We start from the raw sequence: 25,664 nt of genomic DNA on the forward strand, positions 1-25,664 counted from the left end.
AGGTTTTTTTTTTATTTTTTAAAGGATTGTTGATTTTTTTTGTTAGTTTTTGTAAGTTGTGTTCATTTTTCGTGATTTTTGTAATTCGGAATTAGGGATTTAGAATCGAAAATTAGGTTTTTGAATTGTTTGGTTGATTTTGTTGAAATTGTGTATGGATTTGTCATTTTTAGACTTAATTTAGTGGTTTTGAACTTTTAAACATGATTATGATGTAATGTTATTCAAGTTCGAATTTTGTATATGTGTATGTAAATTTGTTATGTATTTTTGAATATGTATATGTAAATTTGTTATGTATTTTTGAATATGTGTTTGTAAATTTATTATGTATTTTTGAAATTTCATATGAATTTATAATATGTGATATGGATTGTTGAAATTAAATTTAGAATATGTGTATGTTTATGTGATATGTATTTTTGAAATTTCATATAAATTTTTAATATGTATATGGATTGTTGAAATAAATTGAACATAGAATATGTGTTTGTAAATTTGTAATGTATTTTTGAAATTTCATATGAATTTTGAATATGTGACATGGATTATTGAATTTAAATATAGACTATGTGTATGTTTATGTGATTGTTGAAATTAAATTTAGAATATGTGTATATGTATTTGTTGAAATTTTATATGGATTATTTTAAATCAATTCAATACTTATGTTTTTGACTTGTTTGTAGAGTAGAGTAGAAGAATGGCGCCACCCGACCCAGCCAAGAGGTATTGCACGCCCGTTTCGGGAAAAGCAAGTACGAACACGTGCAACTTTTGCGGTCATGTAATGGGAGGAGGGGGGATCACGAGAGTAAAAAATCATCTTGTACATTTGGACTCTTAGAAGAACGTAAAAATGTGCGATAAAGTTCCTCCTGAGGTGATGGAGGAGATGTAAGCTTTAATCCTCGGTAATGTTGAGAAGAAGAAACAGAAACATACATTGGATGAAACCATTTGAAGGACCATCAACAAACTATTTCACACTGACGCTGATGAAGAGGGTCTTTCTCCTGATTACAAAGCAGACCTCCGAGCATTGATGAAGAGGTCACGTCAGGATGCAGCTCGGTCAGAATGGGAAGCTCGGTTCCAATCGGGTCCTGCGGGGAGGGGGGTAGGGGCTCGACTGCAAAATCTCCACACGTCACTCCGTCGTTATATAAGTCTCCCAGTGCGAGGCAACTTAGAGTGGATGAGATGGTGGACCCAAAGAAGAAGTCGTGGATCGGAAGAGCTACTACCAAATTCATCGTTCACCAGCATGTGCCAGCGAGCGGGGTCAACAGTCATGAATTCAAAAACATGATTGTAACTACTCAAGATCTCGGTAATTCTCATACTTGGTGTAGTTGTATTAAGATATGGGTTTTATAGGTATATAACCACACTGTTATAAGGGTTTTAGTTTTAACCAACCTTCTGTTAATTTCCTGTTAATAGCCACATCAGTCTATTTACAGCATGTTAAAAGACGTGAATGACCTCAAATAACTCTAGCCAAATTCCCGCTCATTATTTTCAGCCCATTAAATCAAATAGCAAACAAAATATTCGGCCATAACTACTCGCACAAATTGAGGGATCATTTAAAACTCCATTAATGCAGATATCTATATGCTCTCTTTATCTCTACACAACCGATAAAAACAAAATCAACGCTCTGCAACATCGGCCGAAACTCCACCCTCTGCAACATCGACTCCGACACTCGCCCACCCTCTGGAACATCGGCCGAGGCTCGTCGATGATGACAGAAAATAGGATGTGCCTATCGGATTGGATTGGTGGAGCTTGTTAGGGATTCCAATGGCAGATTTGCTTGATTTCATATGTTCTTTTCAATTTTCATATTTTCTCTCTTCTTCTTCATCATCGGAATAGCGGGTGGTTTTGAGTGTATGAGATTTGTTTAAGTGATTGTGAATTTGCTGAGATTTTGGTTCTTGTGAATTCTTATCCAGTATTGTAAATACAACATTGATTTACAGTTAATACCAATTGTTTCATCGTAAATGTATTATAAATACAAAGCATATTTACAGTTAATACCAATTGTTTAATCGAGGATGATTCGCTGTTTTGAATCAAATAATATTCAGTAAATAAAATAATATATTTAATGATTTTATTACATAATTAATAGCCACGAAAATAGAAACAAACGTAGCTAAAGTCAACGCATATATCACATCCATAAAATCCCGAAATACACGTTAAAAATTCTTTCCAAATCGGAAAGATTCAAATTTTTTTAAAAAAAATCTTTAATTAGTCAGCTTAATTAATAAGGGTAAGCGTGTAAAAAAATTTCAATTAATAAGCTGCCACGTAAGCAAGATGGCTATTTACTAGAAATTAACGAAAGGTTGGCTAAAACTAAATCGCAAGTGTTTAAGATGGCTACGTAGCCAATTATTTGTTAAGATATTTATGTTTAGAATATGATGTTCATGTGTATTGCAGGTCCTAAGATTCCTCTCTCATCGGCGTACGCAGTTTACAACAAGTACCTCGAGATGGAGGTCGTAGATGTCGAGAACTTCGTGGTAGAGCAGAAGAAGCGTTGGAAGATGTATGGATGCACGATACTAGCTGATGGTTGGACAAGGCCGACCAAATTGAGTATCATCAACATAATGGTCTATTGCGTTGGTGCGACTGTGTTCTTGAAGTCCATAGACGCATCAAATAATGTCAAGAATGCAGACTACATCTACTTAATACTGAAGGATGTGCTGAGAGAGGTCGGGAGACATAATGTCGTCCAAGTAGTCATCGACAACTGTGCCGACTACAAGAGTGTTGGGCAGAAATTGTTTCTTCATCGGAATGTGTCCTGGACACCTGGTGTCGCACATTGCTTGGATCTAATGTTCGAAGACATCGGAAAGAGAGACTCAGTAAATGGGACAATCAAAGCTGTGAGAGACGCGACAAAGTTTATCTACAACCACGGCGCGGTGTTGGCCAAGCTATGAGAAGTGGCCCCAGGTGATATCATCCGTCCAGGGGCAACACGATTTGCTACGAACTACCTCGCCCTAAGAATTCTCCGGGAGAAAATATCAGCGTTGAGGTCGTTGTTCACTAGTCAGTGGTGGGACGACGACAGATTGAGCCCAACGTCTGCCGGAAAATCCATCACCAAGATCGTTTTGAACCCGCAGTTTTGACAATCCATCGATGAGTTGCATGCAATTTTTGAGCCCTACACCACTCTTCGATTGATTGATACCGAAGTGCATCCGACGATGGGTCTATTATACTACGTGTTCCACAAGATGAAGAATAAGTTGTTGACGCTCAACGGCAAGAAATGGGTTCTCGACATCGTGGAGCGTAGATGGACTAGTCAGATGTGTCATCCATTACATGTTGCAAGTGAACTACATCTCGCAATAATTCATTAGCATTTTCCTTTTTGTAACACGTGCTTCTCTTGCGGCTTTCTTTCTCAATCCGAAGTTGCAATATAACCCAGACGTAGTAATGGATAACACGCATATGGCGACTGTCACGAAGGTGTTTGATAAGTTGCATCTGGAGTTAGATGATGCTTCACTGGGTAGAGAGATATAATCTTGAACCCTATATTATTCAATGACTTGTAGAACCTGTACTCACATCGACGTTATCCATTATAGTTGATTGGATTCCGAGAAGCTGGATGAGACTTCGCACAAAGAAGTGATATCTCGGCACGAGATACGTTGTGTGCAACTAAGTGTTACGTATACTATTATATGAAGATTATGACATGGATTCTTATGAGACGAAATTATATGACTTATTGTGACATGATTACAGCTGAATGGCGGGATGTTATGGGAATTGGACGCCGATGTTGCAAGCGTTAGCCATTCGAATTTGTCTCAGATGGCATCGTCATCTGCTTGCGAGAGAAATTAGAGCACTTTCGCCTTGATCCACACCAAACAAAGGAACCGCCTAGCATATAAGAGGCTAGAGAAGATTGTCTTCTGCTCGTACAACATGAAGCTGCAGATCAGAGAATTGACCCGGATCCACGACAACTTGACAACCCCGATGGATCCTTTGGATATCATTGAAAGAGCTTTTGAGCGTTCGGGTCATGATAATGAAGGAGACGATGAAATGCTTCAGTGGATTGACTCGGTTTCACTGGATGACGTCAACTAGAACCCGGATCCGATGGTAGCTCAGACGGCCCGAGAGCTTGGACTTGATCCGGAGCGCGTGTTAGAGGAAAAAGTTCTTCCTCAACGCGAATCTAGCCACAGTTCTGATTCCGATGATGGTGAGGGCGGTGATGGTGGAAGGGGTGGTGACTATCGAGGTACCTACAGTGGTGGTGGTGACTATGGCTCTAGTGGTGCTGGTGGTAGTGGAGACGGACGTGGAGGTTCTTACAGTGGCGGTGGTAGTGGCGGTGGATACGTACCAAGTGAGGAAGACTATAACCATTTCCACCCGACTTTTTTTTACACAGGTTATGGGGGCGGCCACGGTGGAGGAATGAATGATGCCATGTCATTTATGTCTAGCAATGACGTTGATGATTTATCGACCATCTTCGGATCGGTGAAAATCACTCCTTAAGACATGGGGTACCAGTATTATGAATGGTCTTCCTCTTACCGCAACAACGACTATGGTCCACCACCACAAATCATCATGACCCCAGTCCCGCATACTCTTTCTCTACAGGTATCACGCAATGGGAATACGACTACCATTTAGAGACGTACCAAACTGCATACGCTCATTTTTTGAGTTGGTACGATTATTGTATGACCGTTAGTCGATGAATATTATCGGAGTAGTCATTTTTAGCCTATGGTATGTAATAAAGATATTGTAAACTATTTTCTTTTTTAGCATATGGTAGTAATAACAATATTGTAAACTATTTTCTTTTTTAGGCTATGGTATGTAATATGTATGACATTATATAAATTTGTTGTTCACTGTATACCCCCTCGGTAAGTCCGGTATTTGCCGGTAAACCACATTGGTAACGGTAAGTTCACCGGCACGGTTTACCCTCAGTTTCACTGGATACCCCGGTAAGTCAATGGCTTCTTCCGGGAACCCATCCAAATCTGAGTCTCGATACGGCATCGGTAACTGTATTCGATTCCTTGATTTAAACAACAACAAAAAATAGAAAAATAGGCAATTTTAACATTTGACATTGCTAAATAGTCAACGTTTGGTAAATCTTAAGTAAATAGCCGTAAATAATGACGTGGCCTAATATATGGAGGTGGCTTTTATCTAAGATTTACGTATGTAAATACATGTAAATTGCTATTTACTTAAGATTTACCAAACGTTAACTATTTAGCGATATCAAACGCTTGAGTTGACTATTTTCCTAATTGAACCTTTAAACAATCCTAATAATAAAGATCTTAGAACTATGTAATTTTTACATATCATTAAAGAGAGAAAATCTACCTCGATCCATGATGAGAGTGACAGCGGTGGCGGAATCACCGGAATTGATTTATCTCTTTTGGCCCTCTTTAAGCTTGAGAGCTTTCCGTTGATGGCATAAAAAAACTACACAATGGGTTGAAGGATAACCAATCCATAGGTTTCTCTTTATATAGATCCACCATCAGGTATATAGAACAGTTACTTTTATTTTAATTGATCAATAAGATTTAAGTTGATTACGTATTAAGCCCACTAATTGATATTACACTTGCGCCACACATATAAATGGACTTTATAAAATAAAGTTTAACATTTACATCCCAAAAAACACTTATGAATAGTTTTCACGCATAGAACCAGAAAAACATCCATATTAACCACAATCAAACCACAAATTATCATGTATTTTGAATACACAAATTGCTACCTAAAAAACATAGATGTATTAAGCTAATAAAATGTTATTTACATATGGGCTGTGTTGATGTCGATTTTTGGATCGATCAACAATCACAAATATTAAAATGCTAATATATGATATATATTTTATCGGGGTTCCAGAAGACGTCGTATAAGAAACTATTTAAAGATGAAAGGCAATAATAAAAGGAAATTATTAATAAGCTTTATTGATCACGAAAATGAATTACAATAGGACGAAGTGACGAAGTCTTGTAGGAGAATTCGGCACTGAAAACAATAATATTGAAATAATAATCCTGGAAGATAAATTCTGAACTTGTGTCCGCAAATACACATCTGATTCCCTATTTATAGACGAGGCAAGACTCCTTTGTTGAATACACGTGTTGCTTGATCCGTTTCACACTTTCGGGGTTGAATTGGTCCTGGACCCGGTCTTCGTGGCGCGATTTCTCTTTGATTGACCGATTCTTCAGGTTAGGACAAAGTGGTCGAACTGGAAGACGTGACTAGGACTGGGCCGATCTGGAACATAGCTGATCTTGGGCCGATTTGTCGAAGTCGAACTGGGCCCAAGACTGATATGCGGTCTGACCTGCAAAGATGAAAATGGGCTCGGTATGAATTGAAGCCCGATATGAGATAATATTTTCGAAAGTAGATTTTTAACCCCAACAGGCTATGTGAACCAAAATTATCTAGTATTAACCATGGATTCAAATGCCGGATATTTTCTCCGACAATCGCCGGCAATGTCGTTTCCGGTGAGTAAACATTCGACGACACCTTTGAAGTCGTTTTTCCTCTATTTGTCGTTCGACAATCGCCAAAAATGAAACGCCATTTCCACTTAAAATGATCGGTCGTTTTCGGTCAGCTTAAAGAGTAAAAATTTCATTCACTCGACGACATTTTCAGAAAATCGGAGAAAACGACGACGATTTGGCGAGTTTCAGACCACTGCAAGCAAGCGGAGACGACGAAAAATTTTCGGCGACTTTCTTCGAGTTTCGTTACTCCTCGGCAATAATCGAACATGCTCAGGTGAGTTTCCACAATTTTTTCGGTGGCAAGAGGCGAGTTTCGGCGAGCTGGGCTAGTTTCGGATTTGCAGTATTGAAGAAGAAGAGATGAAGATCGTGATGGTTGAAGAAGAGAGAGAAAGATAAAGTTTGTTTTGTTTTTTTTTTCCCTTTTTGTTTGTTTGTTTCTGTATAAACGTCATGTCAAAATTTGACCATTACATTTTATAAAAACTTGTGCACGTTATATAAAACTTCCCCATTTAATGAATTATAAATGACTAATTAAATATTACCATTTAAAATCAATGCACTTTAATTACCATATTTAAGGAAAAAATATTAATACTATTAAATATCATAAGATATTGTGCAAAATAAATGCAGTTCATTAACGTTCAAATACCGAATTTTTAGCTTTAAATACCTAACTTACAACAATACCAAAATATGTACTCGAACCTAATAAATAAGAGCAAATATAAATAATTAAATAAAAGTAATTGATTTTTTTTAATATTAAACCACCATAAAAGCATAAACAAAACAATTGAACGACCCATGAACACCAATACATATAAAATCGTACTATGTCTATAGATATTAATACATAGAATATATTTTTCAACTTTAAAAATTCAAAAGATACATATATATATATATATATATATATATAATTATGTATTATCTTTTTAATATATTAAGCAACATTATTTCTGTTCGGTTTTCTATCGGCACGTCGATTTTCCATCGAAAACGGCATTTTATTTTTCATTTTCCACATTTTTTCCGTTCGATTTTCCGTCGACGTGTCGATTTTCCGTAAATCAGGAGGCTCGAAACGGCATCGAAAACGACATTTTAATCCTTGGTATTAACAGTACCAAAGAATCCTTCAGAAGATTAATAATGAATAGTGAATAGAAAGTCGAAATCGTACTTGAAATATATCTAAATTCAAACATTTTTTCTTTTTATCTTAATTGTGCAAAGAACCTTAATTTTTTTTTTAAGAACCTATATCAACTAGTCAAATAGCTATCCTCTATTAAAATTATAACTAAATTATTGAGATAATTAAATAAATAGCTCAATGTATATCTATATCTCCATTGTATGATGCATGCGAGATATATTAGTTTTGACTACTTTTTTAATATTTTAAATAGTTTAACTAAAATTTTAAAGTGCGGGATTTAAATGGGCTATATGCCCAGCTCTCCCATTTTTTTTCAAGGTGAAAAGCAAAAATAGCGTGCATGTTACACGTTTGCATGTTTTGGTGAATTTTCTTTCCTCAATTATAGCAATTACAATTAATTGCTAATAATGACTAATTTTAAAAATTAAAACAAATATTCGAAAAAATAATCGGTGAAAAAAGGGCAGTGTAGCAAAATAGCCAAAATGAAACTATGAAATTTGTTTTTAGCCTACGTTTTACAATTTTTAGGGAAATAGTCAACATGTTTATGTGACAATAATTAAGGTCTGATTTGCCCTTATTTATCAACAAATTCGTTATTTTCTCTCCCCTACTTTTTTTCTACACTTTTTTTTTACATAAAAACTTCAAAAAACCATATCTATCTCATATGAACTCGAAATTGAGTGATTCCAAATCCTACGGATTCGTGACGCTGAGATCTTTAAAAATAGATCCATTGTGTTTGATGAAAAATCATGTTTAATACCATAAATGTAGAAAAATCATGTTACTACCTTAAATATGGAAATAATTAAATTTTTTTTGAAATTATCGACATAAATATAAACCATATCTATCTCATATGAACTCGAAATTGAGTGATTCCAAATCCTACGGATTCGTGACACTGAGATCTTTAAAAATAGATTCATTGTGTTTGATGAAAAATCATGTTTAATACCATAAATGTAGAAAAATCACGTTACTACCTTATATATGGAAATAATTAATTTTTTTTTGAAATTATCGACATAAATATAATTTTTCATAAGACACAATGGGTCTATTTTTGAAGATCTAGATGCCACGAATTTGTAGAATCTGAAATCACTCAATTTCGAGTTCGTATGAGAAAGATACGATTTTTTGAAGTTTTGATGCAAAAAAAAAAATTATTTGAAAAAAAAATAGGAGAGAGAAAGTGATGAATTTATTAATAAATAAGAGTAAATCAGACCGTCACATAAGTCATTTGGCTATATCATTACAAATTGTCAAACATATGGTAGATCCAAAATCACATGTTTAAAGAGGTCTAGTTACTTACAAATCTCTGAAGAAAAAAAACGTGGTTGGGAAAAGACTGTTTTTTGTTTTAAAATTTTTTTAAGTGTTTGAATGGCTAATTAATTACAGTATGATAAATCAAACGTTTGACTATATAACAAGATTTATGTTCTTACGTGGCTATATAGATAGAGCGCCCATTTTTTTAAAGCCAGTTTGTCTTAATTTTAATTGAATCTGTATCTTAAAAAAATTCATTACAAATGTTAAAACTAAATAATGAGTGTAATGAAATATTAAACAACAATGAAAATAATAATAAGAAGCGTTTATGAAATAAAAATATAAATTAAATATCTAAAAAGATAGGAGTAAAAAAGGCCAATTTTATTGACAAGGCCCAACAGATACTACAGACTCTAACCCAAAAGCCCATCTCTGAGAGACCTTCGGAGCTCGGAACAATGGAGGAGGCGAAAGCCGCGGCGTATTACGACGAGTTGACTCGTAAAGGCGAAGGAGCCGCCAGGTACAAGCAGGGCCTCGGCTTCTCCTCCGCTGCCACAAACTCCGGCGAACCGCCGGCGAGAGGTTCGGCTCTCGTCTCATCTTCTTCGTCCTTCCTCAGTACCTTCGTCAAGGCGTCTGCTCCGTCCAAGGCACCGGAGATCGTCGACAGACAGTCTCAGCTCGCCTCGATTCAGAACAAGCTCCGAACGAAGAAGGAGAAGCAGAGGAGTCCTTCGAGAGAGGCTAGGGTTTCTCGTCGAAGGAGTCGGAGTCGGAGCAGAGAGAGAGAAAGAGAAAGAGACCACCGTTCGCGGCGACGGAGTCGGAGCCGAGAGAGACGTAGAGACGGTGATAGGGATAGAGATAGAGATAGAGACAGTAGACGGAGGAGAAGTAGGTCTCGGAGCGATTCCGATGGAGATCGGCGGCGAAGAGAGAGGAGGAGAAGGAGTCGGAGCTCTTCTCCAAGTGATCGGAGAGCTGAGAGGCGGAATCGGAGTCCGCCGCCGGCAAGAGAGAAGAAGCCGGAGAAGAGGAACGTAGGTGTTGATTATTCACGGTTAATCAAAGGATACGATAGAATGGTAATTCATTCGTCTCGAATTTTGATGAACGAAATCATATTCCCTTCGTATAGATTTGGAAAAATGAAATTGGTGTTTGTGGTCTTTTTGATTCAGAAGTTAAAATGGTATTGGATTATGTTTATTTCTTAGATTAATTAAGAATTTTTCAGATTTCTCATGGTGATGAAATTGGTTTAATTTGTTGTTGTGTTGTGAACAGTCTCCAGCTGAAAGAGTTAAAGCAAAGATGAAGCTTCAACTGTCTGAAACTGGTAATTTAGAACTTTCTCGTTTGGAACAAAATCCATTTGTAGTGCTATGATTCTTATTTCATTTTTTTATACAATGAGATGAAAGTAAGAAATATGTGAAAAAAAGCAGAAGAGACCAGAACCGAAACACAAGTTTAAACCTCTTTTAACCAAAGTTTAGTGCTATGATTCTATGATCGAAATCACGATTCTCAATGAACCTGCTTTTAGAATATGTTTTGTCTTCTATGTGAAATCAAGTCTGAAATTTCATATGACTAGTCTGCATTGCTTTGCAGATGAGTTTGATGATTAAAAGTTCAACCCAAAAAGGAGGCAATGAGAGAAAAAAATAAACTTCTCTCTGTCGATGTTTGTTTGGTTATTTAGAATTTAGAACTACGTGTTTGGGTTTATCCAGATTACTGGTTCTTTAAAGGGGAGTCTTTATTTACATGAAATTGCTGTAGCATATGAGAAGCCTTTAAGCCATCTGTTCCGTTATTTCAGCGGAGGTGATGAATTTAGTCGATTGACAATCATAGGATGTGCATTGAATGTAGGGGTTAAGTAAAGATGTATTAAAAATGATTAATTGAGATGAAATCACGGTTGAGTCGGAGTACTATCTTTGATGAGCGTTTCCCAATGCAAAATGACATTCTTTCATGACTTGTAAACCACGTTGATACTTATTTTTATCTAATTTTTTTTTCTTCTTTAATGCAGTTGAAAAGGATGTGACAAAAGGAAGCTCGGGTTGGGAAAGGTTTGAGTTCAACAAGGATGCACCACTGGATGACGAGGAGATTGAAGGTTAACAACATTCACTTCACTTAACTCTCTGTCTATTTTTTTTTTCTCATATATAGGTGATGTAGATTGTATAAGTAATTTGGTATTTGGCATTTTGCTCGTGTTTCTCTCTGGTGATCTAATATTCTGTCCATGCGTCAAAAGATAATACGTAGATAATGTACCTTGTAAGACATCTTCTTTGCCATAGTCTTTTAACATTTTTTATTTTATCGAACCGGACTGTTATAATTTAATTATATTATGTTATTATTTTTCCATGAGCATTGGGTAGTCACCATATGTAGCTTAGCCTCGGCTTGAGTATGATATTAGAAATACGGGAATTGTAATAATCGAGTAAATGAGGTTTAATTTAGTATGTAGTTGGTAGTTTATTTATCCTCTGGTTGAAGAAGGGAATGATAATTGTAAAAGAAGAGCATTGTAGAGTTCGGAAAATTTATCCTTGTATTCCAGTTATCCTTGTTTCTAATTTCTATTACGAAAATGATCTGAGATTCATGATAGAAATATGCAAAATCTTGAATCAATTTTTTCTGGTACATGACACACTCTCCAACAACTTTACAGCTGCAGAGGATGATACGGTGTTAGTGAAGAACATCGGCCAAAGTTTTCGATTCGCTGCCGTTGAAGTACGTTGCTTGTTTGTCCTTTTTTGCTATTGTTGCAAGAATTATATTTGTTTTGAATTCCGGTGTATTCTATGTCATGCAGTTTGAATTCTTAAACAAGGCTTAATATTAAAAATTAAAAAGAATGACGTGAAAAGTTTTGCATTTGGCTCCCGCCTCCCATACCTGTTTTCTTTTCTTTCATGCCCCTCCTCAACTTTTGCCTCATGTTACTGCTTTGGTGTCATTGTGAAGGCAAAACGTGAGCAGAATGTTAGAGACGCTCACGACGAGGCAATGTTTGGTGTACCCGTGATCTCACACGTCGTTACAACAGAAAGTGAGGTTGAGTCTGAGGCCGATCCTGACAAAGTCGAGTCAAATGGAAGCGAAGTTGCAGCAGAAAACCTCTTGAGCGATAAGGTAAAAAATAAAAATAAAAAATCTAATAATTTTTTGTTGTATTCCTTTTTTCTAATATGTGGAGACAACCGGATTTGGTTTTCAGGTTCTTGCAAAACAACAAGGTTCGTGGCGCGATCGAGTTCGTAGACCAACAAATTCTCAGGAGTAAAACCCAGTGCTTTCAAATTTCAGGTTTTTTTTGGGGTCATTGTAGAAAGGATCACCGGCTTCGATGGGTTATATTATAATGAGTCAATCTATGATGAGACACACAAGGAGGAATTGTCATGTTCTAAACATTCTTGGTTACGCTTCTTGGTGTAAAGGTCGGTGATTTCCCATCGGATTCTGTTGGATAGGTTGACTAAGCAATAGAAGAATTGTAGTTCTTACTTAGCCCTGTTCTAAAATTCTATTTTGTTGTATGTAAGTGTCACATTTCATTTTCTGTATGTGACTTTCATGGCCCTGTTTTATTTATTTATTTTTGCCGTTTGCTTCCTGAATTTATAATGAGAAACTTCGATCTTAATACAAAAAGAAGTATCTCATGTTTTTTTTTTTCTTTGACACGCTAATTTAAACATCTGAAAGTTCCACTTTCACCAAAATTATCATCGAAATTTTCAAAGGAGCTTCTGGTGCTGCATAAAATAATCGAAAGTTTCGTACATATAATACAATAGAAAATCACATTTATCACAAAAATGAATTCTATCGAGTGGAACTAGTTTCTTGTGTTGAAAGTTGATATCTCACCAAGTCTTTTTCTTTTCAAAATATATTGAATGCAATAAACCGGATCCGAACCCACGACATGTTGTGGATAAGTTAAGGCTCGGTTCTAAAAAAATTTGTGCATGAAGCAAATTTTTTTTTTTTTTTTTAACATTTACTTTGACTACTTAATATATTTAGGCATAAAATATACATATTCGTGGGCATTTTTCTACATATTCTTAGCCTTCAATTTTACGATATAGCGCTTATGACCTCCCCATGTATATCATGTGGAACTTGGCATAGCTCGGAATTTTCTCTATTGCATCGACAAATAGTATGTTGATGTGGAGTTTCTTAAAGATGTCAAAAATTTTATCAAATTGCTTGTCGAGCTTCGAATTCTTGAGGCATTGAGGGAACGACACTTGCACGGGAGCCTTGGTGCTTGGTGGAGTGATGCGAAACATTGTCGGTGAAAGATTGGGACGTTGGTGAAGAGACGTCCATTTTCGCCTTTCCTTTCGTTTTCTCTTGACCCTCAGTCGGGTTGTCAACCACATTATCACTTCGCAAGGTAATGGCGTTACATTATGGTCGATGTTGCTTGGGAGGGAGCCTTGCGGTCTCGCGTTTAAGGACTTCGCGATTTGAGTCTCAAGGCTTCTCAATTGGGCCAAATTGATTTAGAAGTGTCGCTTGGCTTTCGAAAGTAGCTTGAGTTGTAGCCATGAACTTCTCATTTTGAGCTCCCATTCATGCTATGATCTCCTCGAGATTCGGTGTCTTGTCTTGAGGAGGAGGGGCATTGTTGTAGTGGTGGTTCCCTTGTTGTTGAGGATAATATTGTTGAGGCGGAGGCGAGTAGTATGATTGTTGTTTATGTGGAGCCGGTTGGATCGCTATGTGATTTTGAGGATTTTTTCACGAGAGGTTCAGGTGGTTACTCTTTGCCTCCGTGTATTAATTCCCAGAGTTTTGGTACGTGGGTCGATTGTAGTTATCCACGTATTTGGACTCTTCGATCTCCGCACCTTCGTCGATCAGTGAGGTCCCAAGCACAACTCACACGTGTCATGATATGACATCTCTACCGCTTTGGCTGCTTCTTTGCCGTTGAAGCTTTTCGCGAGGTTGGCAACCTCGAGTGTCAACGATTTGAGGAGCTCCATCTCCGGCATTAACGGGTCTCTCTTCATTATTCTACTCTCCACCGAGCATTGATCATTGATGAGAGCCAACTTCGGTTGATAACAACTCGACCATAAATTTTTTTGAGGTGCATATGTACCTCAATGACTCGTCAATAGTCATCTATCTCATTGGAAGGAATCAACTTCCTTGTTTTTGGAACATTTCAAGTCGTTCATGTCTTAAACATCCACCAACTAAGTGGATTAAATGCACATTAACCCAACGATTACCACAATGCTCAAGCCGCTCGCTTAGCATAGCCGTCACATTCCACGGCTATAGAACGAATTCTTGATCTCCGACATCCCCTTCATTGTTATTTCGAATTTAAAAAAAAAAATGAAAGGATTTTGAGTAAGAGAACATGTTTTGGCCGATGGATAACACCTTTATCCGCTTGATTTTGCAGATACATGGGCATAGTTCACATTCGCGAGTCATGTCTAATTTTTCAGGTGATTTTCGTGTCGTTTAATTTCCAATTTCCAATTTCCAACCAAAATACTCTTACCATATATGTATTTTATAGCATACCATTTTTTTTTTTCTTTTCATCTTTTCGTTGTTTTTTTGGCCAACGGTTTTGCATCCAAACGGCTCGCATAGGGAAGCCAACCATTCACACGTATCCACCAATGATTCGCACGTTAACGAGTGTGAAATTACGTCACAGCCCTCTACCACAACATCCAATTAAAATGCTACAATCAATCGTCTACGATTAAAAAAAATAAATAAAATATTACAAAATAAAGCTTCAGAAGTGAAAGGTAAAGTTAACTCTTTCTCAGACGGACCATTTCAATTTGGGCTTAGACTCTCTCTCTCTCTCTCTCTCTCTAGAAACCTTGAAATCAAGTCAATGGCGAGTAAATGGCTGAGACCCGAGGTATTAGATTCGCATACATCCACTGGAGTTTATTGTTTCTTTACATGTCTCTGATTATTACTGAAGAAGTTGTTTTTTGGGTGAGAAAATGGATTGATCGTTTGTGTTTTTCATTTAGGTTTATCCACTGTTCGCCTCTGTTGGCGTTGCCATCGGAATCTGTGGCTTTTCTATGGCACGTAATCTTCTTATCAACCCAGAAGTCAGGTCTCTCTCTCTCTCTCTCTCTCTCTCTCTCTCTCTCTCTCTCTCTCTCTCTCTCTACATGTGTGTGTGGATTTGAAAGCTGATTTATGTATCGGATTTGTTTGGCTTTTTTCTGAAGCCGAAGATATCGGACTAAGAAACATCGCTTCTTTTTTTTACTTTTCTTTGTTGTTGTGATTTCTGGGTTTTGTCAACTCGGGGTCCAAAAATCATTACTAATTTGGGAAAGCCTGTTGACCGGGTCTAGGAACTATTACAATATCAAATATTTTCTCAGATTGATTCTCTGTAGAGGATATATTTGTTTTCAGTTCTGGGACTAGCGAAAATTAAGGACACTTGTTTCAATTTTTACATTGAGCTTACCACATCTGCCCAGTTTTAATTAAAGTTCTCATTCTGCAAAAACCCAAATTCAAGCACCAATTAAAATGCTTAGAAAGAATCATCATATGCTGTGTTTGTTGTGGGTTTACTTATTATACATATATCACCAATTTCCATTTGCCCGGTTTTGAGGTCAATTCAAAAGCACTCACTTTGTGAAATGTAAATTGTAGGACTAAATCAAAATGCTTAGAAAGAAGAGAAAGAATAACTCTATATTTTTGTTTTTTGGGGGGTCAAACTCTCGAGTTCATGGATACTAAAATCATATGATACTTTCAGGGTGAACAAGGAGAATAGAGCGGCCGGGGTTTTGGAGAACTTCGAGGAGGGAGAGAAGTACACCGAGCACTGGCTCCGAAAATTCGTCCGAAACAGGCGTCCCGAGATCATGCCTGGTATCAACAGCTTCTTCACTGACCCAAACCGCGGCTGATTTTGCATTCCTTGGCTTTTGTAAAAGAAATTTGTGTGTTGAATCTGCTTGCACACCCATCTGATTACAGGGTGGGTTATGGATAATAATTTGGTCATTTACTTCTGTGCTGTTCTTGTTCTTGTTCCGTTAAAAGATGTGAAAGATGTTTGAAACAGCTGTGAGCTTTTAATGAAAGTTGATGGGGTTTTATTTATTTATTTATTTATTGGAGAACAGTCTCTTTTTTTATTGACCAACACAACAGAAGTATGAACAATCAGAACTCATTTCCATCATTAATAGGTCCCCATATGCTTAGATCATAAAAAACCCACTAATAAAAATAACAAGATTTCAGTTAAAACCTGATTTATCAAAATGAAACTTCCAGTCAAAACATATGCAAAACAAGCGATAATCATAAAAATAAATGGATCGGTGCTGCGGCTCAAATCTTCCGTTCTGATGGCTTGGAAGTTGGAACTACAACTGCGATGTTGTAATAATAATACAAAGGCCGAAAATAAATTCTAGACATAGAGATTTGCTTAGTAGACCATTAGGTCCAACCGGCAAAACTTCCGAACGAAGCAGCAAAGAAGATCAACTCTCAGTCTCGAAACCAGTAAATAGCATAAACAGAAAAAATTGCTCTACTTCTTACAATAGTAGCCCTAGATCTATGCTCAACATCAACGAATCCCATGCGCTTCTTCACCAGCTCTCGATTTTCCCCATCGTGAGAGAATCGGAATATAATTTCAAGAAGTGTTTATAATTAATTATGGAGGGAAGTGCTCGACATCCATAGAAGGGAAATCCAACTGTGCTATTCTCATTCCGCGGAGTATACTCTTTGCAGTTTCCCTTTCCTGCAGCAAAGAACATTTGATTTAGAATATGATCATAAAAAAAACAAAAAATTAGCCAAATAAGCCACTGAAAATCCAAGAATTACTAGATAGCCAACCTTTTGTAATTTTTTTGTAAATAACCATCTCAACTTATTTACGGCACTAAAAAAGATAAAAAATAACCAAAAACATTTCCGCCTATTTTGGGTTTTTTTTTTTTTTTTTGTCTATTTTAGTGCCATAAAAAAATTGAGATGACTATTTACAGGAAATTAACAAAAGATTGACTATTATACAAAACGTTTTAAGTCAAATGGCTATATAACTAAAAGACCCTTAAATAAAGTGGGGAAAGGTGAAAAAAAAAAACCTCAAATAAGATGAGTAATTATAAAAGAAAATCAACTATTTAAGTTTTTTGAATAATAGACTAGATAATTACTCTTCAAATATGAGTAAAAATCGTTAACAAAGAAAAGAACGACGAATGGAGTTGTGATTGTGTATCTGGTTGATGGAAAATAATTATTTTAACAAAAATATGTGAAAAGGCAAATGGAGTATATAATTTTTTTTTTTTTTTTTTTTTAAGTTTGAAAAGCAGGTACTAAGGCCTAAAATATTATAAAACGAAAAAAAAAAGAGCATTGGGTTTTACCGGGCCGGTGTAATCCATAAGACGGGTACAGTACACCTCTGCTTCTTCGAACCTCTTAGTTTCGTTGTAGTGTTTTGCAAGGAACACCAAAGCCTCGCCCATATTCGGACCTTCCCTCTCTTCAGCTTCCATCCTCTCCAAATCCCTCTTGTAGTAAAAAGCGGCCTCGTCGAACCGCCCGAGCTCGTTATGAAGCTTCGCCAGCTGGCGGAGAGCGATGGCCTCCTGATCGTCGCAGTTCACGGCCCTCGTGTAGCACTTGATCGCCTCCTCGAGCATGTTAAGCTGCTCGGTCTCGTAGCAGCGAGCCATGCCTATCCAGATACGGGAATCCTTGGGCTGCAAGAACACCGATTTTCGAAAGTAGTGAAGCGCGTAGAAGTGCATTCCCATCATCTCGTAGGCCTGTCCGAGACCATACCAGGCTCGATAATCGCACGAGTTTATGTCTATCGCTCGGCGGTACGCGTCCACCGCGGCCGCGGTGTTCTTCATCTCGACGTACTCGTGACCCATGAGAGTCCACGCGGATAAGAAGTTCTTGTCGAGTTTGAGAGCCCTTTTGAAGTACAGCACCGACTTCTCGTGCTGCCCTTTCAAGCTGTAGTAGTTTCCGATTATGCAGCAAGATTCGGGTCTGTACTTGTCGGTCGTGAACACCCTGTGAGCGAGGTAGCTCAGAGCCGAGAAACTCTCTTTGGCGTAGAGCACGTTGGAGTACACGTCCATGTCTTCGACTCGGTACGGGTCGTTCCTCAAAAGCTCTTCGAACATCGCTTCGACGGTCTCGAACGCGCGTAGATTGTACTGAGCTTTCGCGATCTGGGCGTGGATGTAGTTGCTGAAACTGAACGTTCCGTGCAAGTACTCGTATTTGGCTAGGGACTCGTTGTGCATTCTTAGCTCCTGGTAAGCGCTGCCGAGGAAGAAATCCTTCATCCAGTGGTTATGGAGGTTTAGGCTGTCGAGTACGTCGATCGTGGTGCACAAAGACTGTAGCTTTGACCAGGCGTCCCAGTTCCAAGGGTAGTTGTTCACAGACTCGACGAGGACGGAGCGGGCGAGATTGTCGCTCCCTTTCTCTTTCAGCACGATTCCGTACAAGTACAGCCCGAAAGGGTCGATCGTGCCGTTTTTGCGAAGCGTCGAGAGCTCTCTTTCCAGAGAAACGAGCTCGCGATTCACGGCGTCGGTCTTTCCCAAAGGTCCTTCGAGCTCTATCATCTCTTCCTCTTTACGCTTTTCTCCGGCCTTACATAAAAAAAAAAATTAAAAAAAAAACCAGATTGTGAAACGATCCCTCAGTAATTCAACTATGACAAAACAGAAAATACAAAATTCCTTCGAGAGGCTTGTTCTCTCCCAAACAGGAATCACCCTAATTTAAATTTTCACTCAAAATCTGCACATATTCTGGCTTCGTTCTTCTCTGTTTCATTACTAGCATATATTCAATTTAGTCAAGTAATGACTTCTAGTTCCAATAACGCCTTTTAGGTCCCTAACAGAACGCGTGATAAGTACTGTCCATTGAATAACCCAAAAAAATTAGCTAAAATAGCTTATAGAGCACTTCATACATAGAAAAAGACTTATTAAGGCTAGAGAGTTCCGACCACACCCGGAAATAACAAAAGCAGGTTCAGTCAAAGAACACGTCTTAGACACATTTGTGCTTAGCATAAGATGGCTCAACAAATAAAGGCTTATTTAACACATGCCTCAATAAACGATTTACAATAAGTAGTAGATAATTAGGAGTTAAATACATATTATAACAATGAGAGAGAATTCTTAACACTTGGCTATCAATCATCACAATCAGGAGGTTCCGGGATATTCCTCTTCGAGTGAGAATGAACTCCTAAGATGTAAAGACAAACTCGTTTGTTCATATACGACATTCGCTTATAACTAACTTACTCCTTAGGAATACTCTAGACCATATAGCTAAAAGGGCATATCGTCGGAGCGAAAGAAGAGAGAGAAGATATTTGGACGAACAACGAACCAGAAAAAGAGCGTAGCAGCGCAGGAAAACGGATTTCTTCGCGGTCTGGTCTCGGAGCGAGTGGGCGGCGCGTCTGTACTCACGGCAGTCGAAGTAGGACTTGGCCAACAGATAGAAGTCTCCGTCGACGATCTCGTCTTCTTCCATCGACGGCGTCGACACGTACGAGACTCCGGCGACCGGCGTAGACGTCACGTCCGGGGTCCGAAATCTCTCGCTGATGCTCTTGCTGCCGCGGTGGTGCCTCGTGTTCGCCGGAGTGAACTTCGACGGGTCTTCCTCGATGCCCACGAGCTGTTCTGCGGCCCTGGTTTGGAAGTTAAAAATGCATGTCAAAACATTGGGTGAAAGTACAGAATCCAAGGAATATCCAGTTTTTTTAGTGTTGTTATTATTATTATTATTATTACTATTAACTCTCAGATTTTCATGGACTTCCAAGAGCTTTGATTTTTGCTCATTACTTCCTTGGTAGATTCCAGGTTTCAAATGAAGGGTAACAGACATGAAGAGGCGTTGTTATTCTTTCTCTCACGCATCCACTAAAACAATCAAGATTTTAGAGTATTGAACAGACATAATAAAGCACAATTAAAAAAAAAAAAAAAAGTTGAATGTTTTAAAGCTTAGCAATCGCTACAGCAGAAACACACACACCCCGATAAAAGCACGCTTTAATCTGAATCGCTGAAAATAGACTAGGGATCGACTAAAATATTTCCATAGTTCTACTTTCAGAGATCAAAATTAAGAAGAAAAAAAATGAAAATTTCCGAGATTAGACATCTGGGAAAGTTTAGTGTTCGTTTGCTTCGAGAAAGAGAAACGAAACCAATACTATAGGAGATTGAACAGAAAGAGAAGATAACAGCACTAGGGTTTGTGTGAGAGGAAGGAGAAGAAGAAAGGAATACCATTTGGAAGCTGAGTAGAGACATCGATCGCTAAGTTGTCGAACGGCAGTTCGAAGCTCGTTCCTATAAGTCTCTTTCGAAACCATCTCTCCTTTGTTCGCAATAATTCTATCGCATTTGCTTGTTCGGATATTCAGATTCTTCCAATGAATGTACGAGATTTCGGTGGTGGTGGTATTTCGTGGGTTTCTGGTGGGAGCGACCAAGCTATGAATGAATCTCTGTTAATTTGAATTTGGAAAGAGTTCGGGGTTTGTCACATTTATTTATTTTTTTAGCGTGTACATTTTGTTTCAACTCTTTCTTTTTTTTTTTTTTTTTTTTTACTAATCACAATGTTATTCATTAATTACTGACTCTATTGAAGAGGAGGGTGTCCTCCACCCAAAAAAGTTTATCATCTAGAAAAAAATAGTTTAAGACGTTAAACCATGGATTGCTACATTGGCATTCCTATAAAGAGTGCTGCTATTTGTCACGGGTCCGATTTCTCACGATCCACACAATATGTGACACGTGGATGAATTTTTTTGATGTTTATTGCTTTTGTGGGTAATCGTGTGAATCGTGAGTCGTGTTAAAAATCATTTCCCTTCCTATAAATATACAACTTTACTCCTGAAAATAGACAATAAATTAGACACATTCGAAAAAACGGAACCAAACTCGTATTTGAAAATAGAGTGTTTCTCAAGAGTTTGAACGAAGGATTAAGATCTCGGGTATTGCGGGAAATTTTCGACGAAATTGTACTATTTTTTAGATTCCGGCACAAAAGTGTCATTTTGGTCGTTTCGCCACTTTATGTCGTCATTTTGTCGTGGAAATGTCGTCTCCATTTTCATGTCGTTTCGTATGAGATAGTCTTTAAAACCCAAGAATTTGCGAAATGTTGAGGAAGAATTCGAAGTCCAAACCCTAAAATTCGCTCATTCTTAGCTCTGCAAATCGGCGACATGTAGTCATAATTTCGGACGTGCCCACAGTATTTCGCCGCCGTCTGTGCAAAATCAACAAAATTTTCGTAATTTCTTGGTAAGTTCGCCGACGTTGTTGTGTTCTTCTCAATGTTGTGTGTCGACAGTTTGAGTTTGTGATGAAATCGTATTATTTGGCTCTTTCGAAAAAATCCTGCTGAATGAAAGTTGTGTATTTATGTTGTGCGGTTCACATATGTTTTTCTCAATTTTTTTTAATATAATCCAAATTTATTTGATATTTGAGATTTAGATTTCAAAGTTAGAATTTATTGTTGTTTTAATAGAATCCGAATTTATTTGATATTTGAGATTTAGATTTCAAAGTTAGAATTTCTTGTTGTTTTGATAGAATCCAAATTTATTTTTAAATTGACTTAGATTGATGGTGATAATGTATTGCGTGTAGGTAGAGAACGATGGCGGATGAAGGCGTACGAAAGCATTGTACGAAAGTAGCCGGAACCCTTAATCATTTTACATGCAACTATTGTGGAGTGACGACAAGAGGAGAGGGTGTGACACGTATGGAATTTCACTTGAGTGGCAATGATCCGAAGAAGAACGTGAAGCGGTGTGAGAAGTGTCATCCAAAAGTTAGAGAAAAGATTGCTTCAGGAGGTTGAGACGAAGAAGAAAAATAAACAAACTTTGGACGAGACAATTCGGAGAGAGATGCGTGCGATTCTTGGTCCAGTTGATGAAGAATGAGACTCTGATGTTGAAATTGTTAGGAATAATATTGCCCACTTGAAGATAATGAATAAATGATTACTAAATTCGATAATAAGATTACTTTATTAGCATTATATGATTAGTGGGTTAAGTTCTAAACAATTAGAATCAATAACAACTATCTTCCATAGCCTCTGTATTAAACTGAGTCACGTGTTGGGCACCTGAGTTCGGGCGGTGAGCTAAAACGAGGTCAATGACTGATATACGCCTGGAAAGCTATATCTAAAGTCATATATGTGGAACACATAGGTGAAGGCTGATCACTATGTAGGAGCATTCTACTCTTGTAGTAAGTGTACGACTTGGACAGGTCTTGGTGTAGATGTGTCGTTTAAGGACCGTTACGACACACTAACCGAGGCCACTATGATGGTCACAGTGAGACTTTATCTAAATCCTGAAGTGATCATGGACACTGGGTTATGTTACTGAGCTCTTTGACTCATTTGCTAAAAGGCTATTCATGCTAATCACAGCTTATGTCTTGGGAGTTTTATCAGAGCATAATTCGAGTGGGAAATGATTTACAAATACGGAATCCAGCATTCCTGAAAGAAGGTTAATGTTCTCTCACCTAAGGGTTGATTCCAGAACCGATAGATTGCTAGCACTTTCGAAGTAAGTAACGTTTGAAAGAATCTTTCGCTGGGGAAGTAACAATGCTTAGGGCTGATATGTATCAAGAGAAGTATAACGGAAAAATTGACTTCTCTTTACACGGGTTGAACCTGGAGGATCTTGATCACGAACTGACTATATCAGTGGACACTCGTCACGATGAGTAAATATAATTCTAGTATAAAGGAGAGTTCAGTCTTGGCTTACAAGGTGGAGTATTTGACCAAGATTAGACGAATCGATGGAAAAAGAGAAAGGGCTATTTCGTCTTTTTCATCGGATTTGTTAAGCTTCTATTACTAGGTCCATAGTCCCCGATTCGGCTCTGATAAAGGCGGATAAGAACTTTCGTATAATAATGTTTATCATTATTAATCTCACTTGCTGTAATTGTGATTGACAACATTAATTCTGGAAAACGGGTATTCGCATAATTAAATAAATATTTATGGTAGAATTGTTTATTTATTGTTTGATCAAGTAAATAAACAATTAGTAATTATTTGTTTATTGTTGGACCAAGTAAATAAATAATTAATTGGGTTTTAAGCAATTGGACCTTGCACAAAATATGAAAATCGGATTTAGGGTTTTGGCACTAGGGTGTTGCGCAAATCTCCTTGGCCGTGTGCCATCAAATCCGAATTTCATGATATTGGTATTTACCAATATTTTCTCTTTAGTTGTTTAATTAAAGGAGAGAGAATAATATAAGATATTGTCCTATATTTTCTCCCTATTTAAAGGAAAGTATTTAGGAGAATATATGAGAATATATTTAAAGGGAAATAATATATTCTCCTTTATTATCTCACTAAATAAAATATTCTCTATTTAAATAGAGAATAATATCCAATAGATATTGATCTAATGGATGAGAGAAAAAGTAGGATTCACTTGTTGAGATCCAAGGGCCTAGATTTAATCCACCAGTGTGAACACAATAAAATGAAATAAAATATTCTAGAAGATTCCATGAATATCTCCTTTTACTACTATAAATAGGGGTTCATGAGAAAGCAAAAATCAAGGATTTTGACCTAATAATTTCGTGGCTCTTCCTTGGCCGTGCGAAATTTTCTCTCCCTCCCCTCGGAAATTCGTTTCCATTCTTAGTAAAATAAGAGAGAGATCTCGAAACACCTAGTTTCGTGATCTAGTGAGATAAAGACTGTGCCCACTCATCTTTCTTATTCATCTCGGAGATTACGTTTTGGAAGACTAAGGTGTCATCCTCGAGTCCTTCATCAAGACGACGCAAGGAGTACGCGATTGGTTTAGGAGCGTTCTGTAGCTGAACCGAAAATCAATGTAAGTACTCGTTTTGTTTTGCTCAAATCGGTTGCTTGATAAATATGCTCTCGTGAATTAAATTAATTAAACATAACTAGATCTTGTTAATTATAACCATCATTTAATTAGCTTATGATCAGCGTAATTAATTATTTTTCCGCATTAATATGGTTATATGGTGGAATCATCTCCAACGAGTCGCATCAGAGCGATTGTTCGTGTCTGATGCGCGCCTGATTCACCAACAGAAACAGAGCGTGAAATATACAATACAATGAAGAGAAGTTGTTAAGAGACTGCTACAGTAAATTGGAGATCCGGTCTAGGTGGAGGTTCACAATCACACCGGGAGTTGGGATGGGGATGTCAAAAGCTACACCACCTCTTTATCGATCAGATAGTGCACAACAAGCAACGCTTCATCCGAAGGTAAAAACTTCACTTAAGAAACGTTTGGGAAAACTTGTGAGTCGTTTCTTCATTCATGAGAGTGTGCCGGTAAACAAAGTAAAGTCCCATCATTTTCAAAATATGATGCACAAAGTGTCAAAAATAGGTAAGAGAACCTGTAAAATTATTAGGTGAATTATGATTAATTGATTATCAACTATTTTGATTATTGGTTAATGCAAACTTTGTTTGTTTAAAGATTGTGGTGTCCATTTACCTTCTCCGTACGAGATCCACAACACTTACTTTAAAGAAGAGGTGACAGATGCACATGCGTACGTTGATAGTCAAAGACCAATATGGCAAGATTATGGGTGCACAATCATGTCTGACGGTTGGACTGGACCAACTCGATTGAGCATCATCAATGTCACGGTCTATTCAGCTGGTAATACTGTTTTCTTGAAGTCTATCGACGCGTCTGACAAGATAAAGAATTGAGATTACGTTTACAAGATATTGTCTGAGGTAGTGAAATAGGTCGGGCAACACAATGTGATCCAAGTTGTGACGGATAACGGATCGACATATAAAAAGGGGGGTAAGAAGTTGATGCATAAATTTAATTTGTATTGGACGTCATGTGCCGCTCATTGCATGGACTTGATGTTGGAAAATGTTGGTAAGAGAGATACTATTTCACAGGTCATGAATGATGCAAAAGAAATTACCAAATTCATTTACAACCACGGGACGGTGTTATCGAAGATGAGAGAGCAAGGTGAAGGTGAGATTGTTCGTCCAGGTCCGACAAGGTTACCTTACAAGCTTAAGGGGAAATAAGAAAAGGTTGAGGAAAATGTTTACTTCTGATTGGTGGGAGACAGCCACATTCCGTACTACTTCGATCAGAAGATTTGTTGAATAAAAAAGTATTTGACCAAACGTTTTGGTTACACCTTGACAGAGTTTACAGGATGTTCCAGCTCATGTATACCGCTCTACGTTTCGTGGATATAGAAGTCGTCCCGACCTGAGGTAAGTGTTTGAACTTATTATCTTATGAACTGATTACGTTACGAAGTTATTATGCTTTGAATTTTTAGGTGCGCTTTATCACGTATTCAACTTGATGACAAAG

General features: G+C 37.5%; 3 protein-coding genes across 3 annotated transcripts; 2 read left to right on the forward strand and 1 right to left on the reverse strand.

Moving 5' to 3' along the window:
- Positions 1-9,494: 9,494 nt before the first annotated feature.
- Positions 9,495-12,751, forward strand: LOC149383774 (serine/arginine-rich splicing factor). The gene is made up of 6 exons (XM_089629629.1): positions 9,495-10,184; positions 10,387-10,438; positions 11,147-11,233; positions 11,807-11,871; positions 12,106-12,273; positions 12,359-12,751. Exons 1-6 carry the CDS (start codon positions 9,555-9,557, stop codon positions 12,422-12,424), a joined length of 1,068 nt encoding a protein of 355 aa, XP_089485755.1. The 5' UTR covers positions 9,495-9,554; the 3' UTR covers positions 12,425-12,751.
- A 2,156-nt stretch (positions 12,752-14,907) lies between these two features.
- LOC149383775 (uncharacterized) lies at positions 14,908-16,284 on the forward strand. Its single transcript, XM_089629607.1, has 3 exons — positions 14,908-15,058; positions 15,177-15,265; positions 15,935-16,284. The coding sequence occupies exons 1-3, from the start codon at positions 15,032-15,034 to the stop codon at positions 16,086-16,088; spliced, it is 270 nt and encodes an 89-aa protein (XP_089485733.1). The 5' UTR covers positions 14,908-15,031; the 3' UTR covers positions 16,089-16,284.
- A 187-nt stretch (positions 16,285-16,471) lies between these two features.
- Positions 16,472-20,759, reverse strand: APC8 (anaphase-promoting complex subunit 8). The gene is made up of 4 exons (XM_089629388.1): positions 20,508-20,759; positions 19,594-19,900; positions 17,583-18,833; positions 16,472-16,942 (listed from the first exon to the last, which is right to left on the reverse strand). Exons 1-4 carry the CDS (start codon positions 20,591-20,593, stop codon positions 16,853-16,855), a joined length of 1,734 nt encoding a protein of 577 aa, XP_089485514.1. The 5' UTR covers positions 20,594-20,759; the 3' UTR covers positions 16,472-16,852.
- Positions 20,760-25,664: the final 4,905 nt, after the last annotated feature.

This window comes from Urtica dioica, chromosome 10, assembly GCF_054948205.1.
Source record: "Urtica dioica subsp. dioica isolate 48M chromosome 10, U.dioica_male_clone48M_v1_H2, whole genome shotgun sequence".
NCBI lineage: Eukaryota > Viridiplantae > Streptophyta > Magnoliopsida > Rosales > Urticaceae > Urtica > Urtica dioica.